This window comes from Alexandromys fortis, unplaced genomic scaffold, assembly GCF_014885135.2.
Source record: "Alexandromys fortis isolate MF-2015 unplaced genomic scaffold, M_Fortis_MF-2015_v1.1 scaffold_20, whole genome shotgun sequence".
Taxonomy (NCBI): domain Eukaryota; kingdom Metazoa; phylum Chordata; class Mammalia; order Rodentia; family Cricetidae; genus Alexandromys; species Alexandromys fortis.
The window spans coordinates 2,803,892-2,829,424 of record NW_026067903.1 but is presented as its reverse complement, the minus strand read 5'-3'; the positions used below and the strand labels follow the sequence as shown (position 1 = coordinate 2,829,424).

General features: G+C 42.4%; 1 protein-coding gene across 47 annotated transcripts in view; it reads left to right on the top strand.

The window, feature by feature from the left end:
• The window catches only part of Map4k4 (mitogen-activated protein kinase kinase kinase kinase 4), a 141,320-nt gene extending 131,692 nt beyond the window's left edge, over nt 1–9,628 (top strand). For 25 of the 47 annotated variants that reach the window (XM_050134583.1, XM_050134577.1, XM_050134586.1 and 22 more), the window contains 6 exons: nt 2,522–2,656; nt 4,200–4,300; nt 6,046–6,195; nt 6,688–6,847; nt 7,615–7,754; nt 7,975–9,628. In XM_050134583.1, coding sequence (XP_049990540.1) covers nt 2,522–2,656; nt 4,200–4,300; nt 6,046–6,195; nt 6,688–6,847; nt 7,615–7,754; nt 7,975–8,058 — 770 coding nt within the window. In that variant the 3' untranslated portion in view covers nt 8,059–9,628. Of the gene's footprint in view, nt 1–2,521; nt 2,657–4,199; nt 4,301–6,045; nt 6,220–6,687; nt 6,848–7,614; nt 7,755–7,974 lie in introns of all 47 variants that reach the window. The other 22 variants (XM_050134546.1, XM_050134543.1, XM_050134549.1 and 19 more) reach the window with 1 other exon arrangement.
• The last annotated feature ends 15,905 nt before the right edge of the window (nt 9,629–25,533 follow it).

The following is a 25,533-nucleotide window of genomic DNA, read 5'->3' as shown; positions in this document are numbered from 1 at the left end:
GAACATTGTTTCCTAATTTTCTGAGAAATCACCACACTGACATCCAAAGAGGCTGTACCAGCTTGCATTCCCACCAGCAATGCAGAAGTGTATTAACTTGGTTTTGACAACTATATTACGACATATATATTCCATTATTCTGTCAATCTAATACTATTTGTACTTTGTTCTGAGTTCCTGGTGACAGCTGATCAACTTTTTGATTACTTTACTATTCTTGCATGCTGTATCATTGGATTCATATAGCGCTAACCTTGCATGACTGTTTGGATCATGTAATATGTGGACTGACTTCTTTCCTTTGAAAATTCACTTTCAAGTTAAGATTGCTTCATGTCATTTGTGGTTTGGTGTCTGTCTCTTTTATATTGCTAAATGTTCCTCATACAGATATGTCGCTCTGTATCCAATCACTTACTGAATGACATCTTGGTGCTTCTGGGTAGGAAGCTATAGGGAAAGCTGCTAGATAAGTATTTGTGTGCAGCTTTTTACTTCATTTCATGTACTTGATAAAAAGCCAAGTAATACAACTAATAGAAGCATAGGGCAAAAGCTTCGTTAGTCTGGAGAATTGCTGAACGGTCTTGCAAAGTGGCTCCGTGTTCACAATTGACAGTTAGGTAAGGGGGCTTCTGTACCTCATCTCTAATGCCCAAGATTGTTTGTGTTTTGGATTTTCCATCTTGATAGGTTAGTAGAGTGGTCTCTTGTTCAAATGGGGAATCCCCTGGTGATGTGTGTATTTTCATGCTTTTCTGCCTTCTCTGTCTCTTCCTTGGGGACCTGTGTACTTAGTGTCTGCGTAGATCTTTAGCCCGTATGGCAACCGGGTTACTTTTTCCCCTACTCTTGGATTATAAGGAGTCTCTGTATATTTTAGATAGCAGCCTTTCATTGCATGTGTTCTGGGAATACCTTTTCCCTGCCTGTGGCTTCTCTGTTAATTCTCTTTACCAGTATCTTGAAGAGCAGACTCCTTAGTGAAATCAAATACTTCGTTTTCTTTTTCCTTTTGTGTATTGCTCTTTTGGTGTTTTACCTAAAAAGTCACTGCCAAATCCAAGCTCCGATTTGTATATGCTTTCTTCTAGAAGCTGCAGACTTGGATTTTCACATTTACGTCTGTGACTCGCTTGCACTTTATGTTTGTGGAACACTGAAGGCTTGCAAACAGATTCCCTTCCGTTCACAGCATTCCGTTTATTCTAGAAGGGGCTTCTTCCTTTTGCCGTTAGTTTGCTGCATCTGTTTCTGGGCCCTGCTTTTTCACTAACTGTTTTGTTATTTCTTTTGCTAATAACCACATGGTCTTGGTTACTGTAATGGGTGTATAGTCTTGAAATCAAGAATTGTCCAGAAACTTTGTTTTTGTTTCAGAATTTTGTTCACCATGTCACTGCATTGCTCCTGAATATAAATTTTAGAGTATGTTTATGGTATGGACAGATAACTCCACTGGGTTCAACTAGAATTCTGTTGAGTCTGTAATTCAAGTTGGGAAGAACTGATGGTGCATTTTTCTATCTATGAACACAAAGTATTTCTGTTTAATTCTTTGACAAGAATTTTATAATTATCCTCAAATAGATCTTTAAAAGAGCTATTTTGTGAGATTTGTGCCTTTTTCTTTTTGGAGGTAGAGTTTCTCTGTAGCTTTGGAATCTGTCCTAGAACTAGCTCTTGTAGACTAGGCTGGCCTTGAACTCACATAGATCCTCCTGCCTCTGCCTCCCAAGTGCTGGGGTTAAAGGCGTGTGCCACCACTGCCTGGCCTATTTCATTTCTTTAGTGTTAATATGAATATTATGTTAAATTTCAGCTCTTTTTTTTTTTTTTTGCAGTTGATGTATAGGAAAGTAATTGGCTTTTGTATAATAGGCTTGTTATCCAAAATCATCACTGTAATTGTTTCAAGAAGTTTTCATCCTTTCCCAGATGGACTGTTTCCCAACACCCTCACATGTTCTGCTACCTGAAAGTTCATCTTAACTCTGTAATTCTGTTTTTGTTTTTTTTTTTTTTTTAATTTCTTGAGACCTCATATTATCGGCTTAATCCTTGGCTAATGGTGTTAGACTCAGGAGACAAGGGGTGGAGCAGAAAGCCATGCTATCTAACCCTTCCTGCCCTGGTCTTTCTGGTTCCCAGCTCTCATCCTGAGCTGCACAATAGCCTTCTACCCACCATTCTATCATTAACATAGAGTAAAATACAAAAACCAGAAGTGTTTCTACTGTATCTTTTATGATCTGTCGTGTAAGTGAAGATTCACTATTCTTTCAAATCCTGTCCTAGCCATGCCTGCTTATACCATTGGTAATTTTTAAAGGGGCGTCAGAACTCCTTGAAGTAGCCCAAATAGGAATTTCAGATAAAACTGATACTAAATAATTCCCTAGGGGAAATGTATTTACTGTTCCTTTTGGATATTTTTGTTATTAGTGATAAGATTTATTTTTGACCATGCATAAAAAATACTTATATTTATCAAAATATAAATTTTTATGTTACTTGTTAGGGAAAAAGGATAAGTTACGTGTCTACTATTTATCCTGGTTAAGAAATAAAATCCTTCATAACGACCCAGAAGTTGAGAAGAAGCAAGGGTGGACGACTGTGGGCGATTTGGAAGGATGTGTACACTATAAAGTGGGTAAGTTCCCAGGGAGTCGTAGCGTGTGCTCTCTTCAGCTTAGTTAGGGTCTCATCTGGACATCTTAGTGTATTGTTCATCTATAAGTACAGCACAGTGTGTTCCTTCTGCTCACTCTGTCTTCAGTCTTCCCTACACCTTTCCCCCTGAGAGTCTCCCACCTTCTTTAACAGCCCTCATTCTGCTTTGTAAGGTGTGATTCTAGATGACCTCTTTCAGAAAATGCTACCATACTGAGTCCTCTGACTTTGATCCCTTTACCTTTCGGCTCTTATTTAGAGTGTGCTGGGTGCCCCTTAGCAATCACTAGTAGAACATTGGAGAATTTAACTGATTTTTGTGCCTTGTTATTTTTACTTAAGTAGCTACCATAGTCCTTATGTATAAACGACTGTGGCATGCTAGTTGTTGTTTCTTGGCAACCATTGTTTGATTGGCATTTTCCTCCCTTGGAACATTCAGTGAATCTCACAAAGTTAGCTAACCATATGAGAAAAATGAAAGTGTGTGTTAGAAATAAATGGGAAATAATGAACCATAACAAAGCCACAGTTTTAAGGACTGATAATGTGGTTTTGTAGAATTTGGCTGGTTAAGGTTAGAGAATCCATTGAGTACTGATCTGTGCTTGCATATTTTACTAAGGTACAGACTATACACAATTGTTTTGCCCACCTCCCCCAGGATATTGTAATCTGCAACGTTGTCTTCTTTATCTATAATGCCAGCTCATCGGTTAATAATTATTACAGGAGTCATCTTTCTATTTGGAATGATTCTGAGTTTCTAACAAGATCAGGTGGCTAAAATACAGTTAATTAGTGTTAGTAGTCTTTAGTTCAGCTCCCATGTGGCCTTAGGACCTCCTCAATGTCAGTAGCTATGGTATTCTCTGCAGGGATTAGTAGTCCACATAGAACGATTTCCATCATTCCAGAAGAGTCTATTAACAGCGTTCATTGGACAGCCTCCTATAATTCTTTGTATGACTCTTGAACATTTGACAGTATGTGATGTTTACCAGAGCTGTATCAGATAGCGGTGTGATGATAGAAAGTTGGTGTGGAGTGGGTGGCATGTGGAACAGACATCACGTGTGCTTAGGGTACACTAGGGAGCAGGAGAAGCTCTGAAAGAACACAAGGGCTTTATCATTCAAGCAGCATGGGACTACTTTCTCCTTCCCTATTCTTGTCTGTATGAGCCCCTTGGTTGGCCTGTCACACTGTTATCACTTGGAAGTAATAATGAGTCCTCCAGTCTTTAGGATTGGCTACGTGGGCTGGCCATTGGTAATAAAATACTTAGAATCTAAGACATGACGGCCATCTGCTAAACTATTTATTGTTTTTGTAGAATTGACCTAGGGAAGTGAATTACACACGGAAGAATTAGAAAAGCAAAGTGTGTGTCTTGAGCTCTCTCTTGATTTTGAATGAGCAATAAGAGGCATATTTATAAAGTTTACAAATGGCTACTGAAAGAATTTGTGGCTCTGTGTTAATACTGATAGTATTTCTCTTGACTTTTATGTTTATTTCAGTAAAATATGAAAGAATCAAATTTCTGGTAATTGCTTTGAAGAGTTCTGTGGAAGTCTATGCGTGGGCACCGAAGCCATATCACAAGTTTATGGCCTTTAAGGTAAAACCACCAGTTTTAAATTGGCTTAAGAAGCCTGAACAGTTAATATAAAGCTATATATTAATGTAAAATAACTGTTGAATAAAAAGCTATATATAGCATAACATAATAATAATAAGCACATGTAACTATTTTCTAAGTTCTCAGATAATCATTTTTCCCAAATGGTACTTGCACCCTCTCTTAAAACGTAGATTTTCAACTGGGCACGTTGACTCACGCCTTTAATCCCAGCTTTCAGGAGTCAGGGACAGGCGATCTCTCAAGTCCAAGGATAGTCAGGGTTACACAGAAACCCTGTCTTAAAATCCATCATCATCATCATGATGACGGTGATGGTGATGTAGATCTCCATGAAAAGACATAGATGTGATGATGATCCAGATATGGTTAAAAGAGCTCAGCAGAAATCAGTAGTAAAGGATGTGTTTAGTGCAGTACAGTTGAAAAATTGAGTAATAAACTGGGTGTGATGTGCACACCAAAGAGGCTGAGGCAGGAACATTGTTGTGGAGTCAAGGTCAGCCAGGTATACATAGCAAAACCCTATCACAAAACAAACAGATAATTGAATTATAGAGATTCTGGAGGGTATAAACAATAGATATTACACATTAAATAAATGGAAGAAGGAAGTTAATGACTATATTATAGTCCTGTTTTTCTTTCAATATAAAAACTGTCAGTTTAACAGTATCTTGATATTTACAGTAAGGTGGTTTTACTATTCTACAGGTAGAGTTTGGGTGAAGTAATGTTTGTGCTAAACTTGATACTGTTTAGGGTGTGAGCTTACACGCACTCATGATTGGTCTTATATTTACTTGCAGTGTGTGTGATAAAAGATAGTATATGGAACACTTCCAGTAAGCCTTGTACTCCATAATCATCCACACCACCAAATACAGAGAACTGACAGTCGTTGTTCTGTGTATATTTTTAGTAATTTATTTTAGGGATTGCCCTAAATCCAATGCATAAAATTCTTAATTATAATTGATACGGTTCTAGCATTAAATAGAAATAATAATTATTTCTATTTTGAGATATAGAGCCTTAAGAGTAGTGCAGGGACATTTTACTAGAAGTTAAGAAATAAGATATTTCATCTAAAATAATTGCATTTAAAATAATTTTGATATAGTTTATTGAAAGAGTAAGTTTCAGTTACTTGGGAAGTTTGAATTAAGGGGGTGCTTACTGCTTGATTTCCCCAGTGAATCAGAGTCAGTGGGGTTAGCATTTTTGGTAAATCTAGTATTACTGAGTAAAGATAGATTCAATTTAAATTGGAAATTTACCTACATTGTCTTCTGGAATCTAGTCTTAGTATTCCTACATGCCAGGCACTGTGCATGTTGCTTTGCCTTACGTCATTTATTCCAGTTTACTGTCCTGGTCCTGTGAGCTGTGCTGATGTGAAGAACTGGGGCTCTCCCAGTTGAGTCACACAAAGTCTATAGCTCCTAACAACAGCCAGATTCTCAGTGCTGTGACTCCTACAGCTTCCCATTCCACTGCTGTGTTTGAATATTCAAATACTGTGTTGTGCCAACTCCTCATTATTGATTTTGCACGTGTTCTAATCAAGACACAGGACAGAGCATTTTCCTGCTAGGTGGGAAGGAAGAATATCTTCCAGAGGCTAGTTAACAATGCCATGTGATAAACCAGATGCCCACAGCCAGCTTCTTATCTGATGTTGTAAGTTTGTCTTCCTGCTTCTGTCTTGGTTATCTCTGTAGTCATTTGGAGAACTGGTACATAAACCATTACTGGTGGATCTCACTGTTGAGGAAGGCCAGAGGTTGAAAGTGATCTATGGATCTTGTGCTGGATTCCATGCTGTTGATGTGGATTCAGGCTCAGTCTATGACATTTATCTACCAACACACGTAAGAAAGAACCCACACTCTATGGTTGGTTGACTGGCTTCACTTTGTTTTCACTTTCCCTTTACTCTGCTTAGTGAACTAACACAAGCAGGGTTTCCTCATTTCCCTGGCGTGTAGGGTGAGTATTTAAATGAAGCAGCATTTTCCTGGCTCTGTTAGGGCCTGAAGACCATTTAGCATTTGCTTTAACTAACATGGGATGGAGTTGGGCAGTTGCTGTCAGGCCAGAACAGCCTGGGTTGGGAATGTTTCTCAAATGTGTCTACTATCCAGTTATGTTTCCAGGACTCAAGAATTGTGAGTCAGTAGAGTCCATGACCTGTAAATGGTAGACTTGGGGTTGTATATTGCATGGGTTTCCCAAGAGTTCTGCCTATTTGTGGTAGGTATGGCCAGGGGCATAGGACTACTGCATTCTCTAAACAGTCTTACTGAGCATTTTCATGGGTCTGGAGATAGCTACAAACATGCTTCCTTGTTTCTGTTCTCTAGATTCAGTGTAGCATCAAACCCCATGCAATCATTATTCTCCCCAACACGGATGGAATGGAGCTTCTGGTGTGCTATGAAGATGAGGGGGTTTATGTAAACACGTATGGAAGGATCACCAAGGATGTGGTTCTGCAGTGGGGAGAGATGCCAACATCTGTAGGTAATGATGCATCATGAAGAGGCATTTGTGAGAGGAGCCCACTAAGAGCACATCTGTTTATTGTACTAACTTGCGTGTTGCTCATACCTTCTGGTTGGTTAGTGGTCATCAGCAGATGGGAGAAGGATTTATTAAATAAGACAAAACCCACGTAATTCTTGGGTGCCTTTAACAACTGTGCCAGTGCTCTAGTTTGACCCTTACTTTATCTATATAGAATAAAGCAGGTGTATTTTTTTTTTTTTTGACCAATTTATGTGGAGTGAAGCAAATCATAGAAGCATCTTGAGCGGCAGAGCCCCAGTTAGAAACAGCCTCTTGCCCAGTCTTCTGCTTTGTATCCAGGAGCAGAGGCTGGTGTTGACCATTTCATGGCTTTGTGTTTACATCCCTGAACTGTCTGCTCGTCATTTCTTCCTCACCGTCTCTCATGCTGTGTTGATGAAACATGTGTGATAATCCACACACCATGGCTATTTCCAGAAGTTGATTAAAGGTCTAAGGAAAATCAGTTCTTTCGATTATTAATTCCTATGACTACTTCCCATGACAGACAGGGTATAGAGGCACACTCCCCCTTTTTGATCAATACCCAGGCCTTGTGCACAGGAGGTAGGCTTTCAATGATTGAACAGATGCCCAGCCCCGAGGCAGAACGCCTGAAAGACCAAAGTCCTCACATGCCAGGCACTCAGGTAGACGTGCATGTGTGTCACAAGCGCCTTGTCACGAGTCTGCTATGCTAACACTTCTCCCCTCTCTAAAAGCATATATCCGATCGAACCAGACCATGGGCTGGGGAGAGAAGGCGATCGAGATACGGTCTGTGGAAACCGGCCACTTGGATGGTGTATTTATGCACAAAAGGGCTCAAAGACTAAAATTCTTATGTGAACGCAATGACAAGGTAATGTTTCCTTATGGCTCCTATGTTGTTGTGGCTGTTTTTTTAAGTGGCTTATTCTTTATGGACATTGATGGTGAATCTCCTTGCAGTTCTGGCATATTTTAAAATAAATTAAGGAAAATTTTTAGACATTGCTTTTTAGACATATTTTGGGGGGTGGGGTTAGGCACTAGAAGGTAGCAGGTGGCCTGCTGACTGCCCTCTCTGGTTGTGTTTGCAGGTGTTCTTCGCCTCTGTTCGGTCTGGTGGCAGCAGTCAGGTTTATTTCATGACCTTAGGCAGGACTTCTCTTCTGAGCTGGTAGAGGCGGTGTGAGCTGGGATCACTGACCCCCGGAGTCGTCAAGACCCTGAGAACTTGGAATTCCTTGCAACTGGAGCTCAGAGCTGCACCGGTGCAGCCAGGACAGCTGTATATGCAGGCCTCTTGCGTGTTGGGTCCTCTCCCCTCCTTCCTACACTTTCTGCCAGTTTATTCCCGTTCTCTCCTTTTCCTCACTCAAAAATAAATCAAGGCTGCATTGCAGCTGGTGCTGTTTAGACTCTACCATCGGTGCTAGGAGTGTTTGGGGATGAGCATCGGACCAGAGAGAGCGCCTTTCCACGGCTCCAGGATTCCTGTCTCTGAGTGACTCTGGCCTGTGGGTGTCTGAAGGTTGTGATGAGCACACCATCAGATGTTGGCAGTGGGCACAAGGAGGTGTAAGTGGTGTAAGAAGCAGCTTGCTGAAGCAGAGAACAGATTTAATATAGTAACATTAACAATGTATTTAATTGACATTTCTTTTTTTGTAATGTGACAATATGTGGACAAAGAAGAAGGTGCAGGTTTAAGAAGTTAATATTTATAAAATGTGAAAGACACAGCTACTAGGATAACTTTTTGTGGGTGGGGCTAGGGTGGGTGGGGTGGGTTAAGGGATCCCATTTTGGTTTTTTTTGAAATTTTTTGGAGAGGGTTGTCCTGGCCAAGAACTGAGTCATTTTTCTGTGTACCAAGTTTTGCCTAAATTGTGCAGATGGTTCTTAAAAAAAAAAAAGAAAAGAAAAGAAAAGAAAAAGAAAGAAAAAAGAAAATGTGTGTGTCTTGTTCGATGGCCAGAACCTTGTTGTGTGACAGTATTAGCACTGCTCTGCTGAAGGTTTGGTTTCTCTTTAAGCCTGGAAGAGCAACAGCAGCTCCACCATGGTCTGCACTTGGAATAGGAAAAAGGTCAACTTTCCTGTGGGTTTTTTTTTTTTTTTTGTTACTGATTTGTTTTTTGCCTACCTCATTGTTTTTAATGCATTGAGAGGTGATTTAGTTTATGGATTTGGCAGAAAACATTAATGTTTAATTTAACTTTAATACCAAAACTATCTGATTGAAGTTTGACTGACTTTGTCACAAGTCTAATCAGGTACCAGAAAAGCTGTCTGTGAAGGCGGAGACCAGCCTCATGGCTGGTGCGGTCTGCTTTCAAAAAGCAGAGCCTCTGTTTTCACCCAGGTTCACCATTCGTGGTCGGTGGGTGGGCCACCTTCACCTATCCTTAACACACGAGATTGCATTGTTCTCAGTTGGGGTTTGGTAGCAGGCAGGTTGTCACATTTGAGTAGTCATGCAAACTGTTCATTGTTTCAGGGACCTTTTCTTGGGGGTAAGGGGTGTCCCTTTTCTAAAAATGCAACGCACTAAAACTATTTTAAGAATGTAGTTGATTCTACCTATTCATAAAGATGGCATCTCCCTGTGTTTTAGGTGTAATATTGAAGAAGCCCTGGCTTTTCTTGTTTTCTCACTTGCTCTCTCGTTCTGTCTTTTTTTTTTTTAAACTAATTTTTCTTTATGAATATGTCTGTGACATTTGTAATAAATGTCTTGTAATAATTTGCTTCATGGCTTCATGGTGATCACTACATTCCTCCGAGGATGCTAGTGTCTCAGAGAAGGGACAGTCATGCTGAGTCATGCCGTGCCGTCCTGCCGTAGCTCTTAGGACAGCTGCTGCGGGCTTCATTCCCCAGACAGAAGCTGCTTGTTTTAAAGGCTTGATCTTGCTCGATGGTGAGTTTGCTTTTACAGCGTGAGCCATCTGATCCCCTGTTCCGTGTAATAGTTATCTGCACCTCGTGCCAAGCCTGCCCCATCTGTCCCGTTCAGATACCTGTCCTTCTCTTAGCTCTGGTGTAGTAGTTTTGTGAACAAAAGTCTAGTAAAGAATACATAAAACTGCAGTTAAGTGGTTGGTTGTAAATACCAGCCAAGTCAGGTCAGAATAAGTAAGCAACCCTTACTCTTAGAGGGTAAAGGAGGGGAAAGTAGTTTTCCATTGATGCAAGGACTTCAGAGCAGCCCAAGAACTGTTACTGTTCTTCTCTAATTGTGGTCAACCTAGAGTAGTTTAAAGAATTAATCCCACACAAGACTGAGTCGATCCCAGAAGCAAAGAACTCAAAATCTAGTGCTGACAGCCTCCTGCCCACACTCAGGTCTTTGATGAAATGAGAAGGTACCACCAAGGCAGATGGGTGAATCAGGAGGACACAGAGTTGCTCAGGTGATGTCAGCCTTTCCCCTCGGTTTAGAGCGCTGTGAAAGGTGAGCAGATGGCTTTGAAGAAGCATCAAGCTACAAATACCAAGGAGCCGGAAGTGACATAGGAGGCTGCTGTCCACTTGACTTCTGTGTCACGGGGCACCACTGTCATGGCCCATCATCCACAGGCTGCAAGCTCTGTCTTCAGTGAGAGGTTGCAAATAGTACAAGCATGTGTTGTTGGGATTATTCATACCTAGAACTTTCCTGTGGGGGTGGCAGGAGAAAGAACGTCTCTCCCAGCCCCGTGCTCATTCCCCTAGTTGACCCAGACCAATTCCAGGGCCAACTTGATTGAACCAGAAGAGAAGCAGCTGCTCCCCTCTGTCATCTTGACTGTTCCCTCTCCAGCTTGACACCTTGTAAACCAAGTTGAGATTGAGTTATACAGATGAATTCAGGTGTCTAGAGAGAGTTGCCCAGGAGAGAAAAAAGCAGGCTGCTGTGACTTCATATTCCTTTAGGGAGGACAGAGTGTCATTTTGGCAAAACAGTATTAAGGTGACACACCACCGGTGTGGATCATGGATGTGCCGAGGGGCGCTCGTTGCGGTGCCTCCATGCCCGGTGTGTCTAAGAGTGCCAGAGCTTCAGTGCCTTTCCGTACGTAAGTTCAAAGAACCTCTGTGTGTGTGGTACAGTGTACCATGCACATCCTACGTGGGAGGGGATGTTTACAGGGATGGTTTGTGGCACGAATGTGCACCCAGTTACGGTTTACTTCTAAATGACTTTTATGGGCTGTTGGGTTTCTAGCTTAGGTGTAGCACACTTCAGGATTTGTAATCGTTAATTTTACTAGTTTGAGTAATAATACAGGTGAGAAACTGCATTAAATTTACTAGTCATGAAGCTGAGCAGGCTAGGACAAGTACACAGCCTTTGCTTTTTCGTTTTTGCAGTGCTAACTTGTCTACTGTTATATAAATTATTGTTCTCCCCTACCTTTCTTTCCTAAATAAAGTAAAAATAATTTCTACTTAAGTGTGTCCTGACCCTTTAGACATCTCCTTCCTACGAAGATCCCTGCTTTGTGCATCCCCTCCCTCCTCCAGCTGGCTACTCCAGGCCAGAGCAGTCTCCCACATCCTGTTGTCTCTGGCTGTGGGAGATTGCTGAAGGACAGCTTTGAAAGAGGCAGACCTATGCTCAAACTTATCAGAAGTAAGGTGGAAAGTTCTCAGTCCCTAGGGCAAAAATGATAGGAAAGGGAGAAAGGAGGTTGGGGTTTTGCATGTCTAAATAGGATCAAGATGGAAACCAGCTGGTGAGGAGGCTCAGTAGTTAATAGCACCTGCTGTTCTAGCAGGACCAGGCTCAGCTCAGCACTCACACATCCATCAGGCAGCCGTGACTCCAGCTCCAGGGGAACCTACACCCTCCTTCTGTCCTGCATGTGGAAGACACATGGCAGACACACAAGTGAAGGGGAACAAAATCTTTTTAAAATGTAAAGTAGCATCTTATTCCCAGTAGGACATAAAGTAACCCTTTCTTTATTGGTGCTTAAATGCTGTGTTGGGTGCAATGGCTAGATGGTGTCAGTGGGACTGAGTGCCCAGTTGTATCCCAAAGTGTTCTAAACATGTGCCACTTCTGACAGATGGGCACTAGCTCTTAGAACCATCACCTTGCCTTTGTTGCAGGGATGCATTGTCACTATTGTCAAGGAAACTAACGCCTGCGTCTCGGAGCGTGTTCTCTCCAAAGGTGAGGGTAAAATGAATTCCTTGGCTACCAGATGATCTAAGGTTTGCACTACTTGCAGCTGGTAGCCAATGAAGCACGAAAATCTGGTGACATCTTGGACTATCAGTGAGTCTTCCTCTTCTAGCCCCCCCCCCTCCACCCCGCACTCCCCCTCCCCGATCCCTGTTTGAGAGTTCACTCAAAGGAAGTAATTGGAATCAAATTTGGCCTCTTAGCTGACACCAGCTGTTTTGGTGTCACATTCAGAGACATAGTTGAATTGTTGCTTCCTTCTGTGTAACACTTTAAAAGAATGATGTCTCCGCTTCCCTGAATAGGAGCAGATGGGGTGCTTTAAAAATGGCTAAGGAGTTGAAAGTTGGCAAAAGTCATTACCACATTTTCCTAGTGAGAAGACCGGTGCATTCAAGCACTAGGTTCTAGTCTCTCAAGGTTGACCTGTTTTTCATAATAAGAATGAAATAAAAATTAATGGGAATCCTGGGGAAGTGCTACCCTCGTGCAGTATGAACCTGGTGTGATGGCTCAGCTTTGTTGTCCACTTGATACACCTGGGAGGATGGAACAGCGGTTGAGAACTGCCCCTGTCAAATGGGGCTGTGGGCATGGCTGTGGGGCATTGTTTGGTGGAGAGGAGCCCAGCACATTGTGGCCAGTGCCACTCCTAGACAGGTGGTCGTAGGTTGTATAAGAAAGCTGGCAGAAGCAAGTAAACATCACTCCTCCCTCAAGAGAAATTTGTGATCTGGGACACAGATGAGACAAACCTTTTCCTTCCCACCTTGGTCTTGGTCAGTGTTTTATCTATCAGCAGAAAGGCTGACCAGAACTGCCAGCCTGTACATGGGAGGCCAGGGCTCGCCCGGTGTCCCCATTGGAGTTGCCATGGCAACATTGAGGGCTCTCCCTGACCAAGGTCTCCAGGGAATTTGAGTTTGGTGTCTAGCTTTCTTCATTCTGTGCTGGTTTTTTATTATTTTTAAGAGATCTTCATTTCTATTTTGGTCTAAAATGTAGAAGGCCGGCAAGGTACGCACGTGTTCTGGACAGGATCCAGAGCTGGAGCAAGTGTATCCTGTTCCTTCCCTGAGTTTGCAGAAGTTAGACCTGATCACAGCTACACAGACCAGTACTGACTGACCTTCATCAATAGGTGATACTGAATACTGTCTTAATCTTCACATACGACTCGACTTGTCCACTGAGACACATACACAGGTGGATGGCCTGTGTGTTCAGGCTTCCCGCACCCTTTTGCAGTTATCTCCTGATAATAGGCGACCTCCTGTTTCCTGGTCACATTCAGTTTGCCTCCTCCACATTCGTGGATTACAGCATCCATGGTGTGTGTGGCCTCTGCCGTTAGTGTAGTTTTCAGTGCATTTGCTATAGCATTGCCGGTAGTTGATGTCTTATTGGCACTCTTTGTTCTTAGTCTATGGCCAAGGTGCCTGCCTTTATCTTTAGAACTGACTACCTAAACCACAAGGCTTCTCCCCAGAAGAGCTGTAGGTTACTCTGTCACCCCTTGGGAAACAGCCACCAAAGCTACCCTAGATTTCTAGGGTGTGTTTTCAATTTCAGAAACCCAATGGTCCTTTTCTCCCTAAATAATCCTACTGAACATCAAGTTTATTGTAGATTAGATATGGGTCGCAATTTAGAGCGGACACCATCTGGAAGCTAGCATCGTGCAAACTGGCCCTGCCTATTGCGGACAGTCTGGACAGGTTGGTGAGGTCAGGGCCTCAGTTGTCTCCTCTTACTTCCTGTTCACTCCTACAGAGAGGCAGAAGTGGGCTGCATAGGATCCATTTCTTATATGGGAAGGATGTTTCAAAAGGTCTTGTCTTGGATCCCCATGTGTTACTGGCATCTAGGATACTTCCTTGGTGTGCTCTCTGAAGGACTAGTTGTCCCCTCACCTTCCCTAGCAGGGTACATCATTGAGTAAGTTCTGGGAACTTGGTGGCTTTTTTGGTCAAGTTGAGCAATCCCTGTGTGCTGAGCAGTCATAAGGCACAGTACTCCTGTGGGGAAACTGGCCTGAAGGGCGGCTTAGACTAGTGATCATGGTCCTAGAGGCTACACCAGAGCCTCTGGTCTCAGTGCATATGCTGCAGATTTTGTGTGTGTGTATGTTTATGTATTTGCACATACGTACATATGAATATATAAAGACCAGAGGTTGGTGCCGGGGGTCCTTGTCAGTTGTCTTCTACCTGATTTTTGGTTGTGAGCCTAGCCTTAACAGCTGAGCCATCTCCAACCCTCTCTACCTTATTTTTGAGATACCTGTAGCTTCACTGGTTGCATTAGATTGGTTGGCCAGCCTGCAAACTCCAGGAGTCCTCCCGTTTTCATCTCTCTCTTGAGCTGTGATTATGGGTGCATGCCGTTGTGCTTAGTTTTCTACATGTGTGCTGGGGGCTTAAATAGCCCCTGGGGATCTCTGTGAGCTGTTTTTTTTTTCTGTATTTCAGTGTATGTTATTGTGACATATGTTACTAAAATCAGAGGCCTACAGGATAACCTCTCCCTCTCCCTTTGCAAACTTCAAGGCAGTGCATTGGCTCTGGGTGAAACCTAAGAAACCTTCCTTTCTAGTGGCAATCCAGCATGCTCATGTGTCCTGCATTTTCTAAAGGCTGCAAGGAAGGCAAGGTTCCCATATGAAGTTGCAAACTGTGTGCTCATGCAGCAGAGGTGTTCATCCGAGCCTCTGACTCACTGACGGCAGTGAGCAGGGACCCATCAGGCTGGGAAATGAGGCTCTCAGAGACTTCTTGTGGTTGTGGGGAAAACCCACCCTTCCACTGCATCCGGATTCTGGCTCCTACCCTTGTGTACTCTGTGGAAGAATGGAGCACAGACCTGTAGAGGAAGGAATTGAGAAGCTTGATGGCAGCTGTGTAATTTGTTGTCCTCATGGTACAGTCAGATATATCCTTCCCAGTCACTAGCAAGATTCCAGTGTTCCTTCATGAGTCGCTCTGGACTGTGCCATGGGATGGATGCTGCCTGTGTCTAGATCACAATCTCCCTAGCTGGTTTCAAACGAAACTCCAAAGTCCGTTGTCAGTTCCTGCTGTTGGGACCTCATTCTAGCTAACTGTAAGTGCTGTCGTGAAGGCTGTGCACCGTTTGATTTGGGAGAAACACAAGAGAATGGTCAGCCTGAAATCTGCTGAGTCACCGCTTCCCATCATGTAGGACTGACTTCCTCATGCTAGACAACATTTCCCCAGCTTCACATCACAGTTGTCTTTCACAGACATGGAGCAGCACGGAGCATTGCCATTGCATCAGAAACTGAGGGGTTTTGTGTCCACGCAGTAAACATTTTTGAATTGCTGCACTTTGTACCAGTCACAGTAATTATAACGTACCGTGGCTTTGTAGTGCTCAGACACTGGAGTTACCATGAGTGAGGCTCTGATCTGATTCCAAAAGGAAGCAGTCTATATAAAATAAAAAGGGCAGTTTGTGCAGATCCCAAGAATGCAGTATGGGGCTCCAGAGAGGCCAGCTAAGTGCTGGCCTTAGAGGAAGTTCTTTTTTGTTTTTACTTATTTTTTAGAATAAGGGTTTTTTGTTTGTTTGAGAACTTCATGCCTGCATATATACTATGTTTTAGTCAAATGCAACCCCAATTCCCTCACCTCCAATTCCTCTTGTTTCCCCTCTCCCCAACTTTCAACTCCCAACTTCATGTACTTTTTTATATTTTTTTATTAATGCACTGAGTCAGCTTTTGTGCTTCTATATGTACACGGGTATAGGTCGGTCTGCGGAGCATGTATAGGCTTCTGGAGCTGCATCCGTGAAGAAAACAGACCCTCCCCCCAGCAGCCGTCCATTGTTCATAGCCCCCCAGTGAGGGATGGGATTTGTACACCCCTCCTCCATCCATGCTGGTGTTTTGCTTGGCTCGATTTTTGTGCGTGCAATCACAGCTACTGTTGGATTTGTGTGTGCAATGACCCTTCATATCCAACAAATGCTGTTTGACTCCAGACATCCACTGTCTCTAGTTGATATTTCCACCCCCTTTTAAGCAGTGAGCTCTGAGCATGGAGTGGAGAATTTGTTGAAGATGGCTGGCTGGGTCTCACCCTCCAGAGTGTTTGATTATCCAGATTTGAGGTGTCATGGGAAAGCCCCAATTGACAAGAGACTACTGGAGAGAAAACAAAGAGTCTCTAGATAGAAGGTTCTGTACCTTCCTCCTAATTTCCAGATTGCTTATAATCCCCAGTGTTTCTGGTGCAGTCTTTAGAAGCTGTAGACCCCAGTTCTGTGCAGGCTGTCAGTGTTTTAACCAGAAGAGGTTCTAGGTCCAATTCTGTGAATAATGTGAGTGTCTTCACTTGACCATTATGGAGATGATATACACATAGGCTAAAGTTGCTTTTTAAATCTTGTAGCTGTGGAAAAATTAAAGTATTTATAAAAAATAATAGGAAGTTAGAGAGATGGCTTAGCAGTTTTAGAGCACTTGCTGCTCTTGCAGTGGTCCTGAGTTCAATTCCTAACACCAAAGTCAATTGACTGACAGGTGCCTATAAATCCAGTTCTGGGGGAATGCACAGGCCTACACACACACAAATGAAAAATCTTAAATGTTTCCATCTTCCTGCTTCAATTACATTTTTAATATATTTGTATATGTATAGATGTTTTGTCTGCACATGTGTCTGTGTACCATGGAAGCTAGAAGAGGATGTCAGATCCCCTGGGACTAGAGTTACAGATGGTTGTAAGCTGCCAGATGAGTGCTGGGAATTGAACCCTGGTCCTTTGAAATCACTGAGCCTTTTCATCACCCACCTCTTGCTTCAAGTATTTTCAGCTTAGAGGTATCTGTTCTTACCTCATTTTACCTATGGTTCATCTCAAAGCAATCCCTAGACTTTAGATCATTTTACTCATAAATACGCAGTATCCATGTCCAAATACATCCAATAATTGCACCAAAATCTAGCAGAAGTAATTTCATCAAGTATTCAATTGCCATGTGTTCTTGTGAGTATTTTTTTGTTTTATTTTTAACCATGAATGAATCATCTAGATGTGTGTCAGCATTATTTGTGCACTGTTTTAAACTTTGGCTCACAGAAGCTTGTCCTGTTAGCTCTTGGATGTAAGAGACAGTTGTAGTCTCTGATACATTTCCTGTACTTACTGCATTCATCTCTTTCTCTAAGACTGCCCCATCTTCATGAGAAATAGTATTTTCTGATCAGTCTGGTACTCAGATTTCTAGTAGCTGCAGTGAATTTTTCTATTTTCCTTGCAATGTAAAGATTTTTTTTTAAAGGACTGCTTCATACTCATGTCAACAGCATATATACTAATATTGGAATGAAACAGAGAAGACTAACACGGTGCTGGCATAATGACATGTAAATCTGTGATTTTGCTTTTAAGAACAAGGTCTCACTGTGTAGCCCAGGCTGGCCTCAAATTCTTTATCTTTTCTTTTGAGTCTTCTCAGTGCTGGTATTGTACTTGCAGGCTCTATTATGCCTGACTGAAGATTTTATTAATAGTATTAATAATATTTTCATTCTTTGAAAAATGTGCATTTATTAATATAATTTAAACATACACATTCACCTCTCACTTTTCTGACCTTATTTTAATGGCAGCAAATGCTGGGTTTATACTTGATATTCAGGTTGGCAGGCTTTTTTTTATTTTAACTCTTTGGTTGGTTTTATAATTCTAGATCTACTTTCTCCTCTCTTGAATACCAGTACCATTCCCTGGTCACAATATGTACACCAAAGCCGGAATACTATTAAACCCATCCTAAATAATGTATGACCGTTGGGAAGAAGTTACGGGTTTGTTGGTCGATTTTGTTTTCCTTGTTGCTTTTGCCCTTAGAATGGTGATGCCACCAGAGTGATACATAATTTTGTTTGCTTTAGAGTTTTCAGGATTGTTTCTTAAATTTAACTTTTATACTCATGTGAAATAATATCTGTTACTGAGCCAGTTTTACTAAACAAAATCTAGGCAGTCAGGGAATCAAAGCTTCTTTCCTTTCTCCAGTCATTAGCCTCTTTATCTTTCTAGGTAACTTTTAAAAATGAATTTGACGGCCAGAGGTGGTGACACACACATATAATCCCAGCACTTGGGAAATTGGGATAGGTAAATCAATAGGGTATTCTTTCCTAGCATGAGTTAAATACCGTGCTGGGAAATTTAGAAAGAGCCTGTCTCAAAAAGCCAACACACACACACAAGCTAGGTTTCTTTTTATCTCCATTAAAAAAAATAAAATAAAATAAAAAACAAGCAAACGTGTTTGTGTTGTAGCCACAGCCATGGCTGTGTTGCTGACACTCAAGTACTCATTCATCGCAGAACATCCCATGTCCGTATGAAAGGGCTTTGCATTTTATTTAAAAAACAGCTTTAACGAGATATCCCTTAAAGAGATCTGAGAGGTCCACGTGGATGAAGTCTAATCATGCGTCACTCATCACAACCTCCTTTAATAACTCGTGCCATTCCAGAAAGTACCTCGCTATGTCAGCTATGAGAACCCTTCGTGTGTTATTCTCCGCATAGTCTGTGGTCAAATGTTGTGACCTGTGTACCACTGAAAGGAGATGTTTCTGATAGGAGAATGAATAGCCTTTTCCAACACTGTTAACTCTTCAAAGCATGCTAAATAGTTTGTTCATATTTTCCCTGAACTTCAGCATGTTTTTCCCCACTAGATGTTGAACAAAAAGGCTAAGAAGTTATCTTCATCTGGTCTACCCAACTTTCCATCAGTTCTACCAGATCTTCAGTCTTGCCTTAGTATTGAAACTATAGAATGCAATACTTTTCCTATCAGGATCTCTTGTAGACCACCACAGCTTCCTCTCCTTCCTAGATGATGCTGTCTAGGACTGTCGGCCAGATTTCACTTGGCACTTCACTTCTGTGACTGCTGTTCTTCTCTTTACCTGGGTTAGATGTTTTCTGGATTTCATTTCCTTCTCTCTTTTCTTTTCCTTCCTTATTTTCTTGAAGAACATCCTTGAGCAACTTCCTCAACAGTTTGGGGGAAGAAACCTTTACAGTAGTCTTTCTGAAAATGTTCATGTTCATCCTGTGTCTCATAATTGGTAGTTTTGGGGTTCTGTATTGACCTGATTCAATACAGACCTTCAGATTCCATTATGTTCTGTCATTGATTGTTAACTCATTTGAAGACATGTATTGATATCATCCTGCTCTTTGGTACTTGAAAGTTTTCCCTGTTCTAGTTTCCATTTCTGTTGCTGTGATAAAATATCCTGACAAAAAGAAGCTTAGAAGAAAAGGATTTCTTTCAGCTTACAATTTCAGGTTATAGTCCATGATTATATATACAGTTCAAGATGCAGGGAAGTTGGCAAGGCTTCGGAAACTTGAAACAGCAGTCACAGCATCCACAGACAGTAGCAGAGAAGAATGAATGTTTGCTTGCATGTGCCTGGCTTATTTTCTCCATTCATGCATTTCAGCTCAGGACTCCCTGGTTAGAGAATGGTGCCACCCACAGAGGGCTGTGTCTTCCCATATCAGTTAACTCAAGACAATCTCCCACAGACATGCCCACCAGATGTAGACAATCCCCCAGTGAGACTTTCTTCCTCAGTGATTCTAGGTGTGTCAAGTTGACAATGCAAACCATCACACCCACTCTAGAAGCATCAGGGCTTTTCCTTTTACTGTTGGTGTTTGAAACACTTTCATTTTGGATTCAATCATTGAACTTAAAAAACCTATCCTAAGTGGCACTAACAGACCCTTCCAATCTATAACCAGGTAGTGCTGATTTTCCCCACTGCTTTCACTAAGTCCAACAGTTGTTCAGATCTACCTGATGAATTGACTGTCTTATTCTGTCTTCCTGATTAAAGACTTGCTTGTCCTGTTTACTGGAATATCTTCACCTTAACTTGTTTACTGATTTTGCTTACATTTTGGCCAAAACTGTTTACTTAAGCTCAGGTAAAAGTCTTAACCATTGACAGAACGCATGCTCCCAACTACTGACAGCAATTATAAGTGCTTTAAAAAGATTTTTAAATTCTACATGAAAGCAGGGTAAGTATGCAGGCAAGCCAGTGTTCTTTAGTATTTCTGCTCTTGACAAGATGCTTATTTGAAAACAGTGTGGCCTAAGGTTGAAAATATAGGAGCTCATGAGCGGGAACTAAATCTGGGCTTCCAGCAGCTTTGTAGCCACTGGAGCCAAAAACATGGATGAGAGAGAGGTCTTCAGGTTTAAGAAGCCGAGTCTTAGACATTTTATACTAAAAGGAGAAGCCAATTGAGATGGACCAAGATTTTGTTGTGTTTTCCTCATGTAATGGCTGACTTTTATAAACAGCATGAATTCGAGGGCCTAAGAAGACTAAGAAAGGATACAGAGCTTTGATAGTCTGATGAGTCCGGGAGACATAGATTCCAGTGACTTTCTTAGCGAACAGGATCCTAGAAAAGCCCCAGACTCCCTATGAGAACCGCAGGACTGGGCTGCACTCTTAAGATTAGGGGCAAACCTGAAAAAGGAGCCTCCCTAAATACTAAAAACCAATTTCAAATCAGATCTATCCTGTACCGGACAAAATGAGCTTCCTCTAACCCCAAGTGTGTGCCAAAAAGCAAAAGATATTCTCAGGACAACTTCAGGAAACCTCTAATTGTATCTATAATTTTTCCATACATAATATTCAGCATGTAATAAAAATCAGATATCCTTAGGAAGGAATATCAGATATTCTCAGTAAAATATACTATGTCAAAGAATGGAGTTACCTTGGAACATTTATGACCTTGTTTAAGAAAATCAGACTAGAAAGTTCTATATAAAGCTGGGACCAATAAAACAGATTCATGGAAATTTGGTAACAGAACTTATTATTGATAATATTTTACTTTAGATACCACTGTTCCCTGTCACCACTTCACTGGCAGTCACTGTAAACCCTACCCCATGTTCTTCAGTGTCAGGGCAGACAATGTTTCCAGGGCAGCAGAGAACATTCATGCTCTGAGCAATAGAGAGAAAGAATTTGGAAATAAGGGTTCCTCCCTTCACAGAAGTATTCTAGGACTCATGTTCCAGGGTGGTTACTTCACACATCATAATGACATTGGTGGCAATTCCATCTACACAAAGAAATTTGAGGATGAACATTTATCCTGAAGCGTCCGGATCTTGGCATCTTGCCCATGGTAAATGCTGGATCAAACACCAATGGTTCATTGTTTTTCATCTGCACTGCCAAGTCTGCGTGGCTGGATGGCAAGTGTGGTCCTTGGGAAGGTGAAAGAAGAAATGAGCATGATGGGAGCCTTGGAGCATTTGGGGTCCAGGATGGCATGACTAACAAGAAGATCTCCCTCGCTGACAACTTAATTCTTCGAACTTGAGGACACCTTACCCACCAGACCATTCTGTAGCTCAGGAGAACCACCCCCACCCCGTCAACATGTAATGATGGACAATCTTTGCTCTCACTGAAGTCCTTAGGGTTTCCGATTTTCCTCATTCCTTTCCAAGTCTAGCTGGATTACAGATTTAAGTTTATGGATAAAAATGAAATTAAAAAATTTAGGGAGGAAACTATTTGCACATCTTGTAGCTCATAAGGGATTAATGTGAACTTATTATGTCTCAGGACAAAACAAAAACGGATTAAAACCTAGGCAAAAAACTTGAGTAGACATGTTTCCAAAGGATATGCACCAATGTCCAAGAATCACAGAAAACATAACGACATTAGCTGGGGGTGTGCGATTCAAATGCCAACAGAAAATATATGGATGAAAAGATGTGGAGGAATCAGGATTCTTGTTGGGAATGCAAAATACTTCAGCATCTATAGCTGTGAGTCTGATAGTTCCTCGAAATGTAAGCACAGTCACCTGCCTGGCCTGGCAACCCCTCTTCTGCCTGTGTGTACACTAGCAGCAGTTCACATGCTCATAGTTGGATGAATATATGAATATTCACAATACCAAACTGCAAAAGGACAGGAATTGAAAGACATCTTTCAAAAATAATTTCAAGTAGCAATGGACTAAATCCCATAATTAAAAGACATAGACTATCTGGTTGGATTAAACAATATCTAGCTCTTTGTTGCCTCCACACAAAAAAACACAACCTTAGGGCAAAATCATGAAAAAAAGAATTCTAAACAAATGAACCAAGGAAGCAAACAGTTGTCACTGTGCTAATATCTGACCAAATAGTCTTCAGACCAAAATTAGATGAGAAGAATGCCACGTCATACTGAAACATAAACAACTAAGGAAATAGCACATCAAAAGGGTATTACAAACTAGGCACATACACACTGTGGTGGTTAATGTTGCAGGCCAACTGGGCAGGATAATAGAATCTCCTTGGAGACAAACCTCTGGTTATGTCTAAGGGATTTCCTAGTTTAGTTTCATCGAAGTGGGAAGGCCCTCCCCAACTCCTGAGCCACATCAACAAGAGTCTGCTGATCACAATCCTGCCTCCTATAACAAACATAAATATTTAGGTGGGATGGCGTCCCAAAGTCCCAGCATGTAGCATCATTTCCTGGGTCAAGGGGATCTGGAGCTTCTCCAGCTGCCATCCAGGGGTGTCCGCGTGACTCCAGACTCTTGGAAAGAAAACTGATGCGGCATTGGAATCTTCACACAAGGTGGCCAGTGCATTTATGCACTCGCCTGTCTGCTCCTCTGCTACATGGAAGAGGAGAGCCTTGGGCCCTCCTCCTCCGGGAGCAGCTCAGCCCACCAGATGTGTACCTGGGACCCAATTCTAAGCTGAGAGAGAAAGCCTGCAGGAGAACATCTGTCCAAAGCAATGCTTCCCACCACTGCTCCCTGAAGCAAGAGGTGCCACGAAGAAGCCCTGCCCTCATCAAGATGCACAGGGACCCGCCCAGGATCCAGCTGCTTCCATCCGGTTGAAAGCACCTTTCTTTCTCCAGAGGGTTTGACTTGGGGCCTTCACTGTGGTTTTATTGCTTCCTTGTTTGGTTCGGTTTTTATCAGGCAGGTGGGGTGTGGGGGAGTTGGGAGTGGGGTGAAATGGCCATCTCCATCTGCGGCACAGTGTTGTCTGGGGCCGGGGGGTTGGAGGCCATCTTGGTATTTATCTCACAAATGTTCCACAAGTGTCAACCTTTGGAGAAGTCTGGGTGGATAACAGGGGACATTTCCCTCTTTCTGCTGAGGATAGCCCTCAACTGCCATCCTTGTCTTCTTTTCTCAAGACAATTATGAGTCAAACTTCGTAGTCACAGAAAGGTATCGGCCTCGGTGATGAGCAGCTTGCCTTCCTTCCTCTTTCCACAGTCATCAGCCTTGCTTTGATTTCACTAACTCTGGCTTCCTACATCCTTGGGTAAACCACTTCAGAAACATGTTAGGGCCAGCTGTTATCCAAGTGTAGCTCAGAGAACTTGGCCCGCCTTCAGCATTAGCTTCGTGAAAGAGAAGAGAGGAGGGGAGAGAAGAGGTGGGATGGGAGAGAATGGGAGGGGAGTAAAGGAAAAGGGGGGCGAAGGAGAGAGGGGAGGAGGAGAGAAAGGTGAAGGGGAGCAGGGGGGGGGAAGGGAGAGGAGAGTCACTTTAAGGAAATGATAAGATTCATACTTCCATTTCCTTGGAGCGTGTCCTTCCCCTAGAGACTAGGTTAAGACAGGTTTTATCCCAAACTGTGAGTTCATTAGCAAAGATTCCTCTGAATGCTTCTCCTGGCCCCTGGACATGTTTCCGCACACCGTACATATAGTGTACGCACTACACTGTTCTCTGGAAGTATCTCCAGTTGACCTTTGAGGGTAGCAATGACAAGAAACAGTGACTGATGGGGGCAGGTAAGCAAAAAGGGAAGGAAGTTCCCATGAGGTATTGGTTGCAAAGCCCACAGTCCCTTCCTGGAGAAGTTCTGAGTTATCATTAAATCATTTTCCCTAGGATGATAAATTAGACACGGTGTAAGAAAAAGACATCTGCATACCTAATGACATGGTTCTAGTTAAGTAAGCACAGCAGAATTTTACAAGCCAAACCTGCAGTTTCAATGATGTTTTAAACACTTGCAAGTTTGGAATCATAAAAATTTAATTTTTTAAGAAAATATTTGACATCTTTAGTCAGAGTTCTTGAAATAAAAGAATTAAAAATGGAAACGTATTCCCAATTAAAAAGTAAGTAAGCCAGATAGTGGTGGTGCACATCTTCAATCCCAGCACCTGGGAGACAGACAGGCATGTCTTTGCAAGTTCAAGGCCAGCCTGGTCTACAGAACAAGTTCCAGGAAGGCCAGAACTACACAGAGAAACATGGCCTCAAAAGAAAAACAAGCAAACAAACAAAAAAAAGTAAGTTAAGTACAGAAGAAGCATAAATAATTCACCTTTCAAAAGGTTTAATTTGAAGGAAGTAAGGGCTAGCACCAAGGGGAACAGGGATCTAGAAATCTGAACAGGCAAGAAAATGGCACACTAGACCTCTGGATGGAGTGATGTTCTGCCAGCGTCTCTGCAAGGTTACCAATCTAAGACATTCAGCCCCCGAGTCTGTGGTACTTTATGATGGGAGCGCTAGGAAGCTAATACTGTCTTACATGCTTGAACTGATGCTCTGTAAGCTTTGCTCTCTCTCTGTCCACTTTAGTCCTTGGGACCCTAGTGGTTCTCAACCTATGGGTTGAGATTCATAACAGTTACAAAGTAGCAATGAAAATAATGTTATGGTTGGGGGTCACCACAACATGAGGAACTGTATTAAATGGTTACAGCGTTAGGAAGGCTGAGAACCGCTGCCCTAGAGACTGTGACTGGGTTGCTAGGCTACGTGAAGAGAGCTCCGAGGCATCAGAAAAGGCCTGTGGTGGGGCAGGATGGGAGAAAGACTTAACCAGCTTCTCCACAGGGATGCTAGGTGACCAGGACATGGCCTCCGAATCCAGAGATTAGACTCTAGGGAGTTAAATATATCTCCTGTTCTCAGGCCAGAAAAGCCAAGTCTTAACCATCCCCTTCCTAGAACCTCGCGACTGACTGACCAGCACAGTTTCCAGGGAATTGTCTCCTCCTTCAACTCGCTGCTTCTCAGATATCCTCCACCAGGTGGTCAGCCAGCCAGGCACTCCCTAATGGGGTTCCCTGTGTATTTAAAGGGTCACAGCTTCTGGTACCTGGGAGATACTGACTGAGGCAGCAAGAACGGCAAGATAACTGTGCAAGGCTTCCCTGGTACTTAGGAAAAGTGGCTTTCAGAGGGTGTTAACGCAAGGACAATACCACCAACTGGTCAGGACAGAGAAGCCAGACTTCCTGGGGAAGTCTGTCCTTCTGTGCCCTTCCATTTCTCCTCTCCCAATAAACGGGCCTTGAGTACCTGCAATGGAGAAAATTGTGATGCCCTTCAGTGTTAAACTGTTTCCAGTTGAACTGTTAAACTCTGGAAACTTTATCCTCAG